General features: G+C 42.3%; 1 protein-coding gene across 8 annotated transcripts in view; it reads left to right on the top strand.

The window, feature by feature from the left end:
• The window catches only part of LOC308412381 (disco-interacting protein 2 homolog C), a gene marked incomplete at its 5' end in the record, with an annotated part of 197,890 nt that overhangs the window by 163,458 nt on the left and 16,426 nt on the right, over positions 1–18,006 (top strand). For 6 of the 8 annotated variants that reach the window (XM_080906695.1, XM_080906694.1, XM_080906690.1 and 3 more), the window contains 9 exons: positions 335–449; positions 1,529–1,668; positions 2,251–2,387; positions 2,467–2,675; positions 2,917–3,031; positions 4,847–5,048; positions 5,829–5,938; positions 15,748–15,828; positions 16,452–16,575. In XM_080906695.1, coding sequence (XP_080762821.1) covers positions 335–449; positions 1,529–1,668; positions 2,251–2,387; positions 2,467–2,675; positions 2,917–3,031; positions 4,847–5,048; positions 5,829–5,938; positions 15,748–15,828; positions 16,452–16,575 — 1,233 coding nt within the window. The remainder of the gene's footprint in view (positions 1–334; positions 450–1,528; positions 1,669–2,250; positions 2,388–2,466; positions 2,676–2,916; positions 3,032–4,846; positions 5,049–5,828; positions 5,939–15,747; positions 15,829–16,451; positions 16,576–18,006) is intronic. The other 2 variants (XM_080906692.1, XM_080906689.1) reach the window with 1 other exon arrangement.

The following is an 18,006-nucleotide window of genomic DNA, read 5'->3' as shown; positions in this document are numbered from 1 at the left end:
TTCCAGATATGTTTTAGTGGGTTCAGATCAAATGACTGATGAGCTGAAGAGGCATTTCCCCTAAAACATTGCTGCTGGATTGTTCGTGTACTCACACCTGCAGGGCCCTGTTTAAGTGTTCAGTGTATCCAAGTTACCTGAAAAACATTTCTTTATTTAGATCCTTTTCAAAAAAGTTAACAAGAGATGCGTAAAAGGTTACATTTGGAGCTGTGACTGGTTTATTTTATTGGTTAGTTTCTAAAAGCTTAGAAATGAAGAAGTAATCATTAAAACCAGCAATGAGCCGCCTCTGCTTTCGCAAAAAGCCTTTAAGTGTTTGATTGTCTCTCAGGGTCGATCTCGTCTTGTGACGCCTTCCTCAACGTCTTCCAGACGAAAGGTTTGAAGCCGGAGGTCATCTGCCCGTGTGCCAGCTCCCCCGAGGCGCTGACTGTGGCTATACGCAGGTACACACACTCACACATACTCTTTTCAGCTGTATTCACCACAAGACACACAGATATAATTAGTACAAATTTATTTGCTTTCTAGCATTTAAAGACAAACTTTTAGCGAGATATTTCTACTTTATAATGGCTTTAACCTCCTTCCACTATCCTTTTTTACTATTTTATGACCTTAAATTTACAGTTTCATAGGTTTTAAAACACTAAACTTACACTTACACCTCTTTAATCATCCAGTCTGTAGTTTAACATCTGAACGCCACATTTACAGTCAGAGCAGCTGCCAGTCACATGTTGGCTTTTCATTTTTTTATTGATTAAAACACTTTGAGGCTGAGTGTTTGCATCTCTGCTTCTGTGTGCTAATAAAGAGCTTTTCCTCGCTGGGTGTGGGGGATTATGAGCTCTGTGTTTAGAGGAAAACCTTTAAACTTCACTCACACATGTTTATATGGTATTTGTGAGGACCTTCACTGACACACAGCAGTTCTTAGCCTCTAATCCTCACTTCAGCCTAAACTTAATTACCCTTAAAATGTCCTGATAATGACTGGGGACAGAGTAAGTGCTCTCCTCCCTAAACTGTCCACACTTTCTAAAAACACCCGAACTTTCCAAAAACACTGAAGTTGCTTCCTCTTTTCTAAAAAGACGTGTCGCTGTCCTCACGTCGCTGAAGTATTTTGACTTTGTTAAAGTACTGCAACGTTTAAATTGCACTTCCTAAAACTTCTTCTTCTTCCATTAATGTGCTTGAATTATGAAAATGTCTTCAGCCTCCAAAGAGGTCCAGTCTTTCAAAAATGGCCCCAAATGTAACCGTTTTTGAAAATGTCAGTTTTCCAAAATAACTTTTACTGCCTCCATAATTTAAACAGTCTCCTGATTCTAGAAATGTTTCCATCAATGCTGTTGTGTCATAAATATATCATTTATTTTCATGATATTTTGATTTTCAGGTTATTTCCCTGGACTGTCTTTACTTCCCCAAGACGTGTCTGGACTCTAAAACTAATTTGTAGCTACTTACTTCTTACACACACTTATTTCTGATAAATGTTGTGTTCTCCCTCCTGCAGGCCGCTGGAGGAGGGCACCACCCCTCCTGGTCGCGGCATCCTGTCCATGCAGGGTCTGAGTCACGGCGTGATCCGGGTCGACTCGGAGGAGAAGCTGTCGGTGCTCACGCTGCAGGACGTCGGCTCCGTCATGCCCGGAGGTGAGACAGATGTCCAAAAAGCAGAGTTTGAACCGAGCACTGCTGAAGTTGTGATACTTTTTTTAATGTATATATATAATTTACGTTTGTCCGCTAAAGCCAAAGAGTAGTCTGCTTTCAGCATGATGCCGTCATGACTCTGAGCGATTGTTTACTTTATTTTTACATCTATCGAACCTGCGCAAGACTTTTGCTTGTTTTGTTTATTTACTGCATGATTTCAGGATTTGTTTTTAAGGAGTTATATATGTTTTTGGTATTGATGCACTTAATTAAGACCTTAAAGGTAGAGTTAAGGTCATTAAGGTCAAAAAAGAGACTCACTGTTGTCCTTATTTCTGACTTACTTCATTCTGCAGGTAAGAATCACGAAATTAGTCAACAAGAGAAAACGGTTTCCTTTCCCTGATGGGAGACGGAGTATTTCCTCCGTGCATGGGAGATGGAGGAGGAAATACCTGCCTTACAAATACCTGATTTGAAGTCTGGGAATAGTTAAAACTTTTATTTTAACTTTGCTGTAAGACGACACTGTAACCAGTAAGAAAGGATTACCCAGAGCGTCTGTCTTTCTGCCTGTAGGTCTGATGTGTGTAGTGAAGCTCGAAGGTGTTCCCCAGCTCTGTAAAACAGACGAGATCGGAGAGATGTGCGTTTGTACTGTTGCCACGGGGACCTCCTATTACGGCCTGGCCGGTATGACCAAGAACACGTTCGAGGTGAGAGCGTGAATGCTTCGGTTGTTTATTTATCTTGTGTGCGTTTTGTTTACATGTCGTGTCTTTAAAACCTCTGCAGGTCTTTCCCGTGTCCAACAACGGCACTCCCATCAGCGAGTTCCCCTTCACCAGGACCGGCCTGCTGGGATTCATCGGACCTGCAGGTCTGATCTTTGTTGCTGGGAAGATGGACGGTCTGATGGTGGTCGGTGGGCGTCGGCACAATGCTGACGACATTGTTGCTACGGCGCTGGCTGTGGAGCCCATGAAGTTCGTTTACAGAGGACGGTAAGCGTTAATATTGCTTTAATTTCTAAGCAGGTTGTTTCTCGTTATTGTGGAGCTTGTGTTTAATTTAGAAAAGGGAGATGTGGTTCAAACACATTAACGCAGCAGCGCCACTATAAATCCGCCCCTTCACAAATATTATAAGCTGCTGATTGGACTTTATGGTCATTTTGGTGGCTGGCTGTGTGGAGCGCAGTTAAACTGCATGCAATGAAATGTGCTAATTCTGTGTGTTCTGCAGGATAGCAGTGTTTTCCATCACGGTGCTCCATGATGAGAGGATCGTGGTCGTGGCTGAGCAGCGGCCGGACTCGACTGAGGAGGACAGCTTTCAGTGGATGAGTCGAGTTTTGCAGGTATGCTCATATTTCAGACAGGATTGTCATTTCCTGCTGCAGTAGTTTGATTTTGGCTGCCTGGCTCTGTACTCGTACCTCTCTCCATTATGATTATGATTCTCGATCAGGTATCAGTGGCAAAGGGCTCATCTGCAGGGATATTTATTCAGTTCAGTTCAGTTTTACACTGGTTGCTATTGAGAGAGCTACTGTAACATGAAGTAAACTAGCAGGACTTAATCCCTGTGATGCCAGTTTTCCATTGTACAACAAAGAACTGTTGAGAGAGTTGACACGACTAAAAATGAGTCATCTCTGACAGATTTAGAAGCAAATTTGGAAAAGAAGAGCGTATAATCCTAGCTATGGTGGTTGCTATAGAGCAGGAGTGGGGAACTTCAGGCCTCGAGTGCCGGTGTCCTGCAGGTCTTACATCTCACCCTGGGTCAACACACCTGAATCAAAGGATTAGTTCATTACCAGGACTCTGGAGAACTTCAAGACATGTTGAGGAAGTAATTTAGTCATTTAAATCAGCTGTGTTGGATCAAGGACACATCTAAAGCCTGCAGGCCCGCGAGGCCTGGAGTTCCCCCACCCCTGCTATAGAACAAACCTTTTATTTAGACTGCCTAACTGCATCTGTACCCCATGTGGCTAACCGGCATGTTATGTTCTTTTACATGTTTGTGTAAAAGAAAGAAAGAAAAAAATTGTATATACTGATTTTAAATAATATCAACAATTATCAATAAAAAAACAATATGGTCGGTAGAGCATTGATTAGATAATTCACCTATTTAAATATACTTGAAAAGCTTGGGACACCATTCATCTGTAGTGAGTGTACTCAGACAGCAAAGTGACTCCGGACTAGACCCACTCCCACTAAAAGTGTATATATCCACGTACACTGACAGTACACTGTTAACCTCAGCTGACAATGATGTGTGAGAAGTGTCCATGTGTGTTTACTCTGGAGCAGGCTGTAAAACTTTGTGGAAGGACTCTGGTAAAATTAGACGACTTAGTGAAGCTCATTTCTGTCTGATGACAACATTTTTTCTGTTAAATAACCTCAAAGAGTTACTGAGTACTTTTTAACCTGTAATTCTGAGAATTCTGTTGTCAAAAAGTATCTGTGAGCTGTTTTTACCATTAGCCATGAATGACTGATGGGATATTGTCGTCAACCCACTGGGTTCGGTAGTGTGGACACCCAAGTTTGTGAATGCGATAACTTGAAAACGAGCCAACGTAGGATTTTGGAGTTCAAAATCTAAAAATCTAACACAACTTGTCTTTTTGTTTTTTCATCAGAAGCTGGAAAACTGCAGAATAGAACCAGCCTGGTCCTTTAACACAGCAGACACATTTTAACAGCCCACTTGCTGAAGTGACAAAACAGCTCTCACAGCCTCCTTCACTCCCAGAGTCATATAAACACACACACAGCTTGTGATACTATATTATGCATTCATACTGTATAGATAAAACCTGAGCTCACAGTCTCTGAGCCAGCGTGGCGACTGTGGCAAAGCTATAAAAGCCGTCTGGAGTTTTAACTGCTGCAGTAAAACCATTTCTCTTTATTCCTTCACCGCTGCAGATTCCGCCCGCGTGTTTTTCCATTTGGTTTGTCGGGTTGCAGAAGCAATCAGCGATTTCAAAAGAAGCTGAGATGAAACGATGGAGCAAAAAACGATCAAACACTAATATTATAGTAATCAAAGCAACAGCATAATAATATGATTTATTATCTTAGTTATTACCTTCGATACATTGTTTCATCTATAAATCTAAGCATACCTCTCCCAACACGATGTCTTCCAGGCGATAGACGGTATCCACCAGGTGGGGGTGTACTGCCTGGCTCTGGTCCCCTCCAACACTCTGCCCAAGACTCCACTGGGTGGCATCCACCTGTCCGAGACCAAGCAGCTCTTCCTGGAGGGGGCGCTGCACCCCTGCAACGTGCTCATGTGTCCGCACACCTGCGTAACGAACCTGCCCAAACCCCGGCAGAAGCAGCCAGGTACAGTACGAGGACGAGCGAATACGTGGGAGCACAGTTAAGGGATCCTCGTTATAGAGGCTCTTATAGCTTATAGAACAACTTGATGTCACATATAAACACACTAGATGTCCTTAAGTGGAGTTTTTACACACGCAGGATTACTTTTGTGGGAAAGGAGTGCTTTAAAGAAACCAGTAAGCTTTCTAAGCTGTTTCACTCACTAAATCTGCGTGACTCAAATCAGTGTGAAACATCACAACCCCTCCTGCCTCCTCATCTGAGCTTGAAATGATGGGCAGCATGTCACTGTATGTGAATGTGACTTCTGATAAAATAGCCGAACGCTGGCTTCAGTGATTGGATGTGTTCACCGTTTCCAGCTCAGGCAAGCAGAGGTGTCAACCGGAGTTTAGATGGAACGACCCAAACAAAGAAAAGAGAATCGAAGACAAAAATGTTCCAAGAAAGCACAAATTTAAAAAATCAGCTTCTCAATTTGGCCGCCCCACTTCCAGGGTCCTGATGTTGTGCGTGCTGACTCACAGTCGGTCTGTCACGGCCCTGTGCGGCGCTCGATTACATCGCAGCCATTGTTGACAGCTGTGCGTTTCCTGCCGTGACAATTCAATCCGTATTTTTGCATTTATACCAGTAATGTTTTTTAACTATCGTTGACTGTAGTCAGATAAAAATGTAGAATCCGTTTATTGTATTTGCTGAATGGGCGGCTTGATTCTGCGTGCAACAATTTCTTGTTCATACCGAGCTCTCGTCCCCGTCTCCCTGCTCCTCCTCCAGAGATCGGTCCTGCGTCTGTGATGGTCGGGAATCTGGTGTCGGGAAAGAGGATTGCCCAGGCCAGCGGCAGGGATCTGGGTCAGATCGAAGACAATGACCAGGCAAGGAAGGTGTGTGTGAGAGGGGGGTCTGCTGGTTTTCTGCATCATCGCCATCATCATAAACATTACACACACAAAGTACACATAATTAGGCATCTGGCTTCATTTCATGGCTTACTCCATTACGACTTATTCTCATTAATAACTCACTCAACAGAAAGTGTTAATGGTACCTTAATGGAGTCCTTGTCTGCCGTGTAAAGCACTGTAAACAACTCTCGCCTAATTTAATTGGTCTAATTAACTTAGTTGTGCTAGTTTTTGAAGCTTACTGAGTTATGTTGAGTTATCCTTACCTTCGTCCAACAGACTGAGGAGTGTGTTTGTGCGTACTTGTTTCCTTTTAATAATTCATGGCTTGTTTTTTGAAGTACAGAACACTTTGCATTGGCAAAGCCTCGCAGTGCCCCGTGGGACTATTAATGTTTAACTCTGCTTGTGCTGTGATTGTTATTTCAGTCATTCCAGTCATTTTGTTGAGGCTGTGTGATGTGGTTTCCAGTGTTTGCGTAGCTGACAAAAATGTTAAGGTTTAGCTGTTGTTGGCCACCATGACTGAGGCTCCTGCAGCGCTGAATAAGTGTGAGTGTTCATGTTCCGGGTCGGTGCCCAGATGTTAATAAAAGCAGCGTTCCTTTAACGCTGCGCAGATGTACGGCTGAGGCTCGTCCGGCTGAGCTGGCTCTGCTTGACTTGAATAAGGGAAGAGAGCCTGTATTACTTATATCAGAAGTGAACTTTGGAGCCGGCTAGCAGAGCGGCCGAGAGCTCTGTTCCCCATAATGGCGAGACGGGGCGGTGAGCAGAAGACAAAGACCTAAGGGAGCGAGTGGGAGTGTCAGTGTGGAGTCAGTCGCACAGGTAGGGAGGGGCCAATATGGATGCATTGAAAAGTGGGAAACATTATTTTAAAATATTTTAAATTACTGAATAGAGGACAAGATTTAGGACTCATCAGGCAAGTTGGGGAAAGAAAAAACCTTGCTAAGGAGCAAAATTAGTTTTTCTCTTCCAACTTTAGCATCAGCACCACACTTATAGGGAAACCCCCACTTGTGGTTAAATACCTGGGACTCTACACGAACAACTGAAGAAGCCTCTTGGAGGAGAGGAGAACTGTCCTCATGAACAAAAGGACTCAGGTTATATAAACTGCATTTAACTGTTTTCCTTTGGCATAAGACATTAAGTTCATGTTAGTCATTCTCACTGAATAATTAGTTAGTATAACTCGGCACGCTTAAGTTGTCTTAGATTTTTATTTTATTGTATTTTTAAGAAAAGCCAAATTTTTATATTCCTGGTGGATCCACAGAAGAATGATGAGTTTTGGGGCTTAAAAAAAGCAAACATGGGATTTTTTAATCATCTTTTTTTTTGCCTGGTATGTTTAAGCATCTGTACAGAAAAACTCAGTATTATGCAAGAACAGAAAGCGGGCAGCATGCACAAAAGTAAATAAGGAAACCAAAAGAAAACACAGATGAGACAAAATGAGGTGATTTAAATACACAGTAGAGAGACGGAGAGATTAGGAGTGATGAATAGCAGGAGGTGGTGTGCCTTACTGACAGAAGCGATTTTCCTCTCGTCTCTCGTGCTGAAAATGTCATCAGTCAGCAGTGTTGGGAAGGTTACTTTTAAAATGTATTCCGTTACAGAATACATGCCCCAAAATGTATTCTGTAACGTATTCCGTTACGTTACTCAATGAGAGTAACGTATTCTGAATACTTTGGATTACTTAATATATTATCATGCTTTTTACAACAACGTGAATGTACTATTGCTGTGTGATTTATTACTATTACTGAAGGTCCGCGACTCCGAACTGTAGTAAAGGGACCTCTGACTAATACGGCGGGGTCCCTGTCGGCTCGTAGCCGAAAAATAGCTTTACTTTGTTGTGTGGGTCAACTTTTCTTGCGAGAGACAGAGAGAGGCGTTGAAAGACTGCTCCAACGGAACTTATTGTTTTCGGAGGAAAACACGAACAGTCGAGTCGTAACAGCTTACTTACAACTGGGCTCGTCAGGCACTCTTCTTGGCTGCAGTGGTTATTATTATATTTACATGCTTCCAGCTCCCGTTTTTGCTCGATGACAACTCGTACCTTTCCACTCGCCTTTTTCTCCCTCCTCGCGCTCACAGACACATAACGTGTATGGCAGTCCATTCTCCCTGCAACACGGACTACACTGCCCATGATGCTACATTCTTTAGAGCTATGCTTGTAGCATTCTGCCTGTTAGCTTAGCACAACAACTACAACGAAAAGGCGCTCTCTCACCCAGGAAACACACAGTCGCAGAGAGAGAGAGAGCGTCACCCTGTAACCATGGCAACCGTAACGCTGCCGCCTGGAACGAAAGAACGTAGCTGTCAAACAAAACCCAAACAGTCCTGACCCGCGACAATATGAAACAGGAAAGTACCACAGTGTAATCCATTTATTTCAACAAAGTAACTGTATTCTGAATACCACCTTTTTAAACGGTAACTGTAACGGAATACAGTTACTCATATTTTGTATTCTAAATACGTAACGGCGGTACATGTATTCCGTTACTCCCCAACACTGTCAGTCAGGCAGCCGGCAGCAGAGAACGCACACTCTGTAGACTCTGATGAAAAGAGACAGGCCCTAAATAATAACAACCACCACCTCCACCGCAGCGCGCTGGGAGGCTGCTGCAGCCTCAGCCTCGCTCTCAACATGCCGCATGTGTGTTTGGATGCCGACAAACAGATGAGATGTCTCCTGTAGTGTGTGTAGATACAGCTGTATTCAAAGGTTACGACACCTATCGACGACTGTCGAGGTGAGGAGAAGTGAAGCCGACATTAAAACACAAGCTTTTCTTTTTGTTTCTTCACTGCATGGTCGTTGCACAGCGTTTGCACAAGTTAAACCGAGAAGACCACAGATAAGTTAACAGGCGTCCATACGCAGGAGGAGCACCAGCATAGAGGCGTTTTCCACAGATATAGAAACACTAGTGCCTTGAGTTCTTGGTTGGTTAAGGCTGCTTATTGAGAAGCTATGCACTAACAATTGATTCACATCAAATTCTAACTTTTTTTGTAATTTTTCTTCTCACAATTTAAATATATTTAATCTCAAATCAGCAGTTTCCCGTATGTTCCTAAAACATCCAGATTTCTGTTCTGCCACTTAGGAAACTCTGCTAAAATAAGACAGTTCACAAAGTAATGACAAATGAAACTGGGATGATCCCAGCAGTGATGATCCGCTCAGACTGGGACACAAACTGCGGCTCGGCTCGACTGCAGAATAATCCAGGAACGGGTTACATATTTGCTTTAAATGCGTTGATTGATGTTTTGAAGGCAGGTTTAATTTGAAGAGTGTGTTTGTGTTTTAGTTTTTACTGTGAAAATCCTGAAGCGTGCTGAGGGTGACGCCATCTTTACTCTAGAGAAGGATCAGGACGTAGGGTTTGTGTTTACTGCTGCTGCTTGGCCTCATCATCATTGTGTTTATTGGGACATTTGTTGTCTGATCCGCTCATTCATTCATCGCTCCACTTTACCCCACTTCCTCCCTCCATGTCCATCCCACTGAAAACCAGGCCCTCTGTGCGGATGAGTGAAACAACCCCAACTTCCTGTATTTATTAAAATGTTTTCTGTGTAACTTCATAGAGAGTAAAATATGATTCACTACGAGTGTCTTCTCACATTCCTCTTCTAATAATGTTGATTTGCCCGGCGATGGTTGACTGAGCACTAAACGCTCACACTGAGATGAGCTCAGCCTCTGTAGACAGGACTGCTTGTCTCATGACTTCATGGAAAATTATTATTTCATTACGGCTGTTTCCATAAAGCAGCATGAAAAAAACAAACAAACACAAAGAAGAAACTGTAACTTATGGAAGAGGATTAGAGCCACTGGGGAAAAAAGGAGGGGGGTGTCCTTCTTTGCAAGAATTCTGACGTTAAACTCAGAATTCTATCAGCAAGTTTCAAGTGTTTCTATTTTTCTAATAACTCAGGCTTCTTTTTGCAGACCCTAACAATCAAAGTGAATAAAATCTGTGGCAAATGCTGATTTCAGCATTCACACATACAATGGTCACCATAATTCAGTAATATCCAAAAAGGAGCTTTTATTTCCAGGTTCTAATGCCAAAAGATTTTTTAAAAACATAATAGCTCTTAAGTGGAATTGAAAACTACGACAGGCTTGTTTTGAATGCTGTGCATACACTGTGCACATGTTAGCCACATAATTAAAAACACCTGCCTAACATTGTGCTGTGAAACACCTTTTACCCTTCAGGGAACGGATGTGGGACCGCTGGCTGTGTCCTGTGTTGTGTGACTGGGACACTGGCAGCAGGTCCTTTGGCTCCTGTGGATCAAACTCTCTGGCACATCCCCCAGATGCCTGTGATGTTTTGGGATTTTAGGGTTCGGTGGTCAGGGTAACACCTTGTCTTACTGCCTGGTCTATAGCAATGCCCGTGCTGGTGGTAAATGTGCAAAGATACAGCCTCATAAAATCACACATAACAGAACCCAAAGTTGTTGGGTTGTTTTAAAGTTGTTTGGCTGTTTGAGGCTTTGATCCTGCCTGAAGGTCTTTGCATCTTTACCTCAAAATGATCCCTTGGCATTAAATTCAACATAGCCTAAGAGGAAAAATGTAATATCTCACTTCAGACCACCATACAAACAGTTTTCTAGCTTCGTAGTCGGCGCAGTGCAACAGATGCCACTAGAAGGGTTTAGCAGTTTTCTTCATCCAAGTGATGTAATACCGGCCAGGTGGCTGCTGTGTCGTGTTTCATTGAAGCGATTGTCCTCTCTGATAATGACATCAGATACAACTGAGCAACTCGGTGTTTTAGCCCGAGAATTCGGCACCCTCGCTCACATGCTGATAAAATGCTACAATACGAGACCAGATTTGTATCTGCAGACAGAAGCTCTTTGTGTCGCTGTCTCTCACAGATAACACGAGCTTTATCTGCAGGCAGGTTCCAGTTCTTCCAGGCTTCGGGTTTAACTGCAGGCCAAAGCATCTTTTACAAACAGCAACAAACAACTTTACCCTCCTCCTGAAGGTTAAGCACAAAGCCCGCTTGTGTAAAGCAAACGTTTGGATCCCCCTCGTTAATACATGTGCAGCCACGGAGCTGCAAGGTGTTTAGGACATTTCACCACGCAGCAGATGGCAACGTATGAGGGAGCTGGAACGGAAGCAAACTCTAATTTGCTGTTATGAAAGTTTCATGAAAGCTCAGAGCTGAGCCCACAAGCAGCTGAGTGATGTTTTCATCAGAGCAGAGAGACCTCCTTTAAATCTTTGCACCCCCTCGAGGTCTGCCATGCGTGAAGCTGGTGGCGAGCAGATGACGCCATCTTTCGTCAGCCAGACTCTGAGGGTTATAATATCGAAACTGGAAACTTGGAGCTGAGCGATGGTTTCAGCAGCAGAACGCTGTGGGTCATACCGCAGTGTTTGAAGAGTCGTTTAAATTAACAGTTTTGATAAGTGAGGCATTAATCTGCTCACAGCTTACATTAAAAACCACAAGAAAGCAGCATTAATCACACACATGGATTTTACTTTCACACACGAGATACATTTTACTGTTATTCGAAAGGATTCATCATATTTATGTCTGCGGATTTGCTTTAACAACCTCTGCTCGAGCAGACACGCTGAGATAAACCCACCGAGGTTTATCTCTGAGGTTCATCAGAGGACAGACGCCTTCAGGAGTCGGTGGAGACCAAACCTGAACTCAAAGTGAGCGTCTGTTAGTTGATAGTGCTGTTGCTATTTTTTCATATATCTATAGATTCTATAGATATTCTAATAGATGGGCAGCGCGGCGGCACTGGGTTTGATGCACATCTGGCCTTTCCGTGTGGTTTGCATGTTCTCCCCGTGTCCCTCCGGGTAATCCGGCTTCCTCCCACAGTCAAAAGACATGCAGTTAGTGGGGTTAGGTTAACTGGTGATTTTAAAACGGCCATAGGTGTGAATGTGGTTGTGAATGGTCTCTGTGTTAGCCCTGTGACAAGCTGAAAACACCCCACCTCACAGGTGGAAGAGGCTCCAGCCTCCACCTCCCTGAATTGGCCAAGCAGAAGAGAATTGATGGGCGAATAACTGTTATCAGGATTGTTTTATTAATTTATTTATTTTTGGACTATAATAATCAGGAAATAATGGCTGGACACAAAAATCACGAGTTAAAATATTGTTTTGTCTGTGGACACCAGAACTGTTAAGATGGTGATTCAAATTTGTAACATTTCCATTTGTCAACTTCAAGATTCAGGATTCGTTGTCACATTCATAGTTATACAAGTACAATACGCAGGGAAATGTGTCCTGATACGCTCCTCGACTGTGCAAAAAGAGACAGAACATTATATACAGTGAGTGAATGATATACATTATATAAATAAAATCTGGAAATGTACACTTCGAAATCTGAGAATGTTCATTGTGTGAGGTGTTGACGTGTCTTGTGCCAGGATCAGGCCTGACATGTGAATGTGGTAACAATGAGTCTGTTAGGGCTGATATGACCAAAATCTCATATCCCGATATAAGACATCTATCGTCCTGATAATGATATAAATCACAAAAATGTAACATTTTCTGTAAACTCTGTGAATCTCGGGCAGCTCGACTTGCGGGAAGTGTTTCCAGCTGCGCGTCATGTAGCTGGAGTCGAGTGTTTTAACCGATGCATGAAACTATACATCTTTAGACATAAGTTGTAACGGCCGCTGTTTTCTTTGTGAGTATTTATTACACGGTGTGCTGCGGGGAAAGGCCTGTTCTAACGTTTGAGTCTAAGGTTTATTTTTTTAGCACCTGGCGGCTCTTTTTTACTTCTCATCCGTAAATAATCTGCTCTTTCACGTGATTCAGTTTATTTTGAAAAGTCTCAACAGGATCTTGAGCTTTATTGTGAAAGGTTTATGTGGAACATAAACAAGCGGACACGCGAAGGTGTTACCGTCGTTGTTGCTAACGACAACGCATAAAAACAGGCGCTTGTCCGTCTGTAGTGTGGTTATATTAAATATAAGAGAAAGAGAGAACTTTAAGAAATTAATATAGCCACTACAGTGACCATCAAAACGATGAAAAAATATTGCCGTAAACAGTTTATTTTGCGACAGCACGAAACAAACGATAGCGTAAAATGAAACGATGGACGTTTTTATATCGTCATCCGATATATATCGTTATATCGAACAGCCCTAGTCTCAGTCACATATGGATGATGGGGGGGCTGAGACAGAACTCATTGTTACCACATTCTGAAGTTTTGCTACAAATTATTACATTTTTAAAAACGTTGTTGCTATCATAAAGGTTGCTGGCATTATTAAAGATGTCCTAATTACTGATATACAGCGTTATAATGAAGTGCTTTTCTTTGAGGTGGCGCACAGCTTTGAAGTTATAATTAAAGATTATTCAGACTTTGTAATGATTATCCTCATTTGCTAAGCAGAAAGGTGGGAGAGATCCTGTGGGTACGAGAAGGTAAACACACAGCCCGTACAGCAGGTTAGTAGCTGTTACCTCCTCTGGATTGTCCGCTCGGGTTAGTTTCAATCAATAATCATCTGCTCCAATCAGCACCTGATTAGGCTTTAAAAAAACATCTTCCTTCAACTGTCTCTCTCTCTCTCTAAATCAGCAGGTTCATCACTAGAGTCTCCAGAGAGCAAAATATGTGTTACTTTTAATTCACTGGTCCTAATAAATATCAAATGTGGCTGATCTATTTTGTATTCAGGGTGTGAACAGAGTGGGGCTCATCTGGGATTTGGATCTCAGGGTCTCTGAAATCTGACCAGAATGCTTCTCCTTTATTTCAGTGCGTGCCGTATTCTTTCCTCACAGCTGAAAAAGTGTCCACGAGCAAACCTCCGTGGGCTCTGTCGATGAGGAAAAAACCTCATCTCCTCTTCTGCAGCTGCAGGAGCAACAGTTTACATACCATTAAAGCTTCTGTAGCAGTGTAATTCAGTGTTGTGTAGCTGGTCCCAGTCGGTGAAATTTGCAGTACAAATCAAGCGCACCCGGCCTCTTCCCAGATGTGACGGACACGGTGCGGTGCAGAGGTTCATTTGTTTTACGGTCGAAGGATTAAGAGTCTGAAAGCCAAATTCTCATCTGTCACCAAAGCGTCTGGCAGCATGAACACACACACAGACACACACATATAAAGTGATGTTCTCTGGCAGAGCAAAGCTCAACAGGCATGACTTTCACTCCAGCAGCAAATCTTGAAAAATTCATGAGCCCAGAAACAAACTCGCCCTGTCTCGAGGCGTTCTCTCCTCCCAGCTGTAATTTCCATCACGCTCGCTTTTTGTCTCTGTTTTTGTGAAGAATGAAGATCTTGTTGCCTTTCCACTAACATCGCCCTCCTTCCTCCGTATTTCTCTGACAAATTAAGTGCATCACCTTAATTTCCCCGCACGCTGTCGAGTCACTGAGCTGCCAAGATCTCATTTTATCAGGATACTTCATCAGCATTCGGTCTGCGTCTCAGCAGAGCTCCAACGCTGTAAAACATATTGGGAGCAGAGTTTTTGCCATTATTGGTTGCCGTCACAGGGCTCGTTTCTAAGAAAACGTGCTCGCGTGATAAACTGTGGTGATATTTTAGCTGTAAAAATGCTGCCATTTAAAGAATTTACTGGTGGTGATAACTGAGAAAAGTTCTTCCAATCTCCCGTTTTATTCACGGGCATCTTCATGCACATTTTAAGATGTTCAAGTCAGCTGATCACCTGTTCACGAGCTGAGATTTAGACAGTTTTGCAGCTGACTTTGGCTGTTTGTATGCCACTTGTACGTTCACTCAATTTGATTCAAAAACCTTTTTGAACTCTGTTGCATTTTTAAAGCATCGGTCCTTCCAGCTGCAGGTCTGGGGTCACTGGGGTGCATTCAGAGTTTCTAGTAAATTAAATATTGTCTTAAAAAAAGACATGCAGTGAGTTTCCATTAATAAAAAAACATGCATTTGCCAGACCTCTAACATATGTAACAACTTGATAGACTGACACTATAATATATGTGTATGACAGATGTTTAATACAAGTGATGCAAGCAGTCGTCTGTCTAAACCTGGACCGCACATGTCATGTTGGGTTGCACATGGCATCTGTTGTTATTGCTGTTAACCGGAGCTGCTCTCCATTCCTGAATAAATGCAACTCACAGTTATGCAGTGGTCGTTAGTTTGGCTGCCTCTGATGAAGTATGTACCAAACATGTTCAGTAGGGGGCGTATTGGGACTGAGGACAGGCCATGTGGAGGTTTTCCTTCCTGCTGTGATTGGTGCTTGCTAGTAGAGGATTGTGTGATTGGAGGGGTTTTCCCTCTAATGTTGTAGGTCTGCACCTTCACACTGTTGTTGGGATTTGCATTTACTTGAAATGAACTGAAACAGCTGCGAGACCCGGGTGCTTCCATCCCTGCCATCCCGGTGTCTCTGTCCAGTCGTTTCCACCAAGGACCATCAGAGGTGGTTCTCTGCTGCAGCAGCAGCTCCGATACTTCTGCTAGCATCCCGCACGTCTCCAGCCCGACCCCGGTCACCTTCAGCACAGATGATCTGAGCGTACACTGTTTTTGTTATGTTTTTGGGTTTCAAAGAGACTAGAATGATTCCTTCAATCCATTTCTCAGATTGAAAATTCAGAAAGAATGTCGAGTGCTGCTCTGCTGGATATTTCATGGTTATTATTTATGGTTACAATTTATAATCTCATTGTTTTTACTGATTGTGTCTTTTAGTTCCTCTTCCTGTCTGAGGTGTTACAATGGAGAGCCCAGACCACTCCAGACCACGTCCTGTACACACTCCTCAACTCCAGGGTGAGTCCTCACAGTACACACACACACACTCACACTGTATGAGATGATATTGATTTTATAGAATCTTACCAAAAATAGTATGATAAGGTCAGCAGGGGTGTTCAGAAATGGCTTATCTTTCTCAGTCTTGGCAGACAGAGCTTCATAGTTTGTTTAAATAATAATATTTTAAAGCTTTAAAATATTAAATCTACATTATTCTGTTTTTTTGCCTCAAAGGTTTGCTTTAAAGCGTGATATAAATCATATGTTATGATATAGAACTCCTAAATAATCTAGAAAATGACTTAAGGAGCTGAAGTATAGGTGACGTGTATGTATTACATGGGAAGGAGCTTTAACAGGAATCAGTTGGGCTGTTTGAAGCAGTGCGTGTGCTTTTAAAGGGAGGCAGAAATGAAAAGAAGATGCAGGTCTTTCTTTCTGCTCTGTGTTGGCTGAAGAAAAAGAATCCGGGCTGGGAGGTGTTCACCACTGTTAGTTTGCATAATGGCAATAGGATCCGCCGGGTTGTTTACAGCTGTTCACCGCTGAGATGCTGCAACGGAAAATGTGACATGACACTTACTGATGCACGCTGCTGATTGCATGTGTCAATCTTCTGTGTGTGTCACCTCCCCCAGGGTACGATAGCCAGCTCTCTGACTTGTGTTCAGCTGCACAAGAGAGCAGAGAAGATCGCCGCCATGCTGGCTGAACGGGGCCACCTGCAGGATGGAGACCACGTTGCACTGGTCTACCCTCCAGGTAAACACTGACAGCAGGTCAGCTTGCTGTACTTGTGTCTCTGCGGTGACACTGCAGGATGTCATAGATTTACTGAAATCCCTCAAATTTTCAAAATAAAAGCTGATCTGAACCAGGAAAAAAAAAGCTTGGAAAAGTGTCCTGATTAATATTAATGTACTACATGGACAGATGTACCTGGATTCGGAGCCACACACAGACTCAGCTATTGTTACATAACGGGAGCAATATGAGCCCCGACCCTCTATGACGAATATATTGGGTAAATGAACAAATCGATGCAGACAGACTTAGGAAACTGTTTTAGAGAACTGAAGGTTACACATTAATCATTTTAGTTTTTGAATCTTTGACCTACAGTTGTCTTTTATTGCTGTGATTGCTGATTGGTCCAAAACAGCAGATTGGACCTTTTTTTTATTATTAAAAACAATTAAAAATTAGAAAGAAAAGACAAAAATGCCAAAAATAATAATTTAGACCAGTGCTTATGTTAATGTTTATTAATATTTACTTTATAACGGAAATTGTCATTTGGAATCTGTTTTTAATGATTTTAAATGAGCATCTATTAATTTAAAAATCAAACCATCTTTCATTTGAATGCATTTTTTCTTCCCTTCTGTTTAACTGAAGTTCAAAAAACACAGAGTGCAGATGAATAAATGAAAATGATTTTAAATGCAACTACAGGACACACATAATACCACACAGGCTGTAACCAGCATTCATTCTGTAAAATTATCTGATGCTAAAAGTTGTGCATTGAAAAAAAATAAGTAGAAGTTTTTAAACAGAGTCTGACAAATGTTCAGAAAGTATTAAAATAAACAGACTTATGTATAAAATTGCCCCTTGTGCCTATGCATTATATCTTACAATTATTATTACTCATTCACTAATGTAGCAGTGCTCATTTTTTATTAATTGAAAAAAATGTGAAAATGATGCATGTTTGATTTCCCACAAGCCGAAGTTACACTTCCACAGTGCTTCTTTGGGACGATGGAAAATAATAATTATTTGGGCATCGAGCGAAAAACCGTCATTGTAATTATGACAACATATAAAGTGTTTGAGTGGATAACCTTATTATACTTTCAGTGACTGCCCTATATAAGCAAAAGAAATGAAAGGATGGATGAAGTTTCTAGAGAACGACTTGTACTAAAATGGGTTAAATGCGACTTTTTTAACGATCCTTTAAATTGTTGACGTTTAACAAGGACAAACTTGGGATGTTTTAAAATGAGGAATGAAGGACGCGGCAAACATGTTCAGTGAGTTCGGTTAGATCGAAGAGAGCGCCGCGGGGAAAAACAAGGAGGACGCAGGAAGTGTAATTACCCTCTGAGACACAGCGCGCCGTGTCCATCACAGTAGGACAGACGCAGCCGTGCAGGAAAAACAACCCGACACGATCAGATTTTC

The sequence above is a fragment of the Rhamphochromis sp. 'chilingali' genome, assembly GCF_963969265.1.
Source record: "Rhamphochromis sp. 'chilingali' genome assembly, chromosome: 16".
Lineage (NCBI taxonomy): Eukaryota > Metazoa > Chordata > Actinopteri > Cichliformes > Cichlidae > Rhamphochromis > Rhamphochromis sp. 'chilingali'.
Note: the sequence above shows the minus strand (reverse complement) of the source record. Positions and strands in the feature narration are given on the sequence as shown.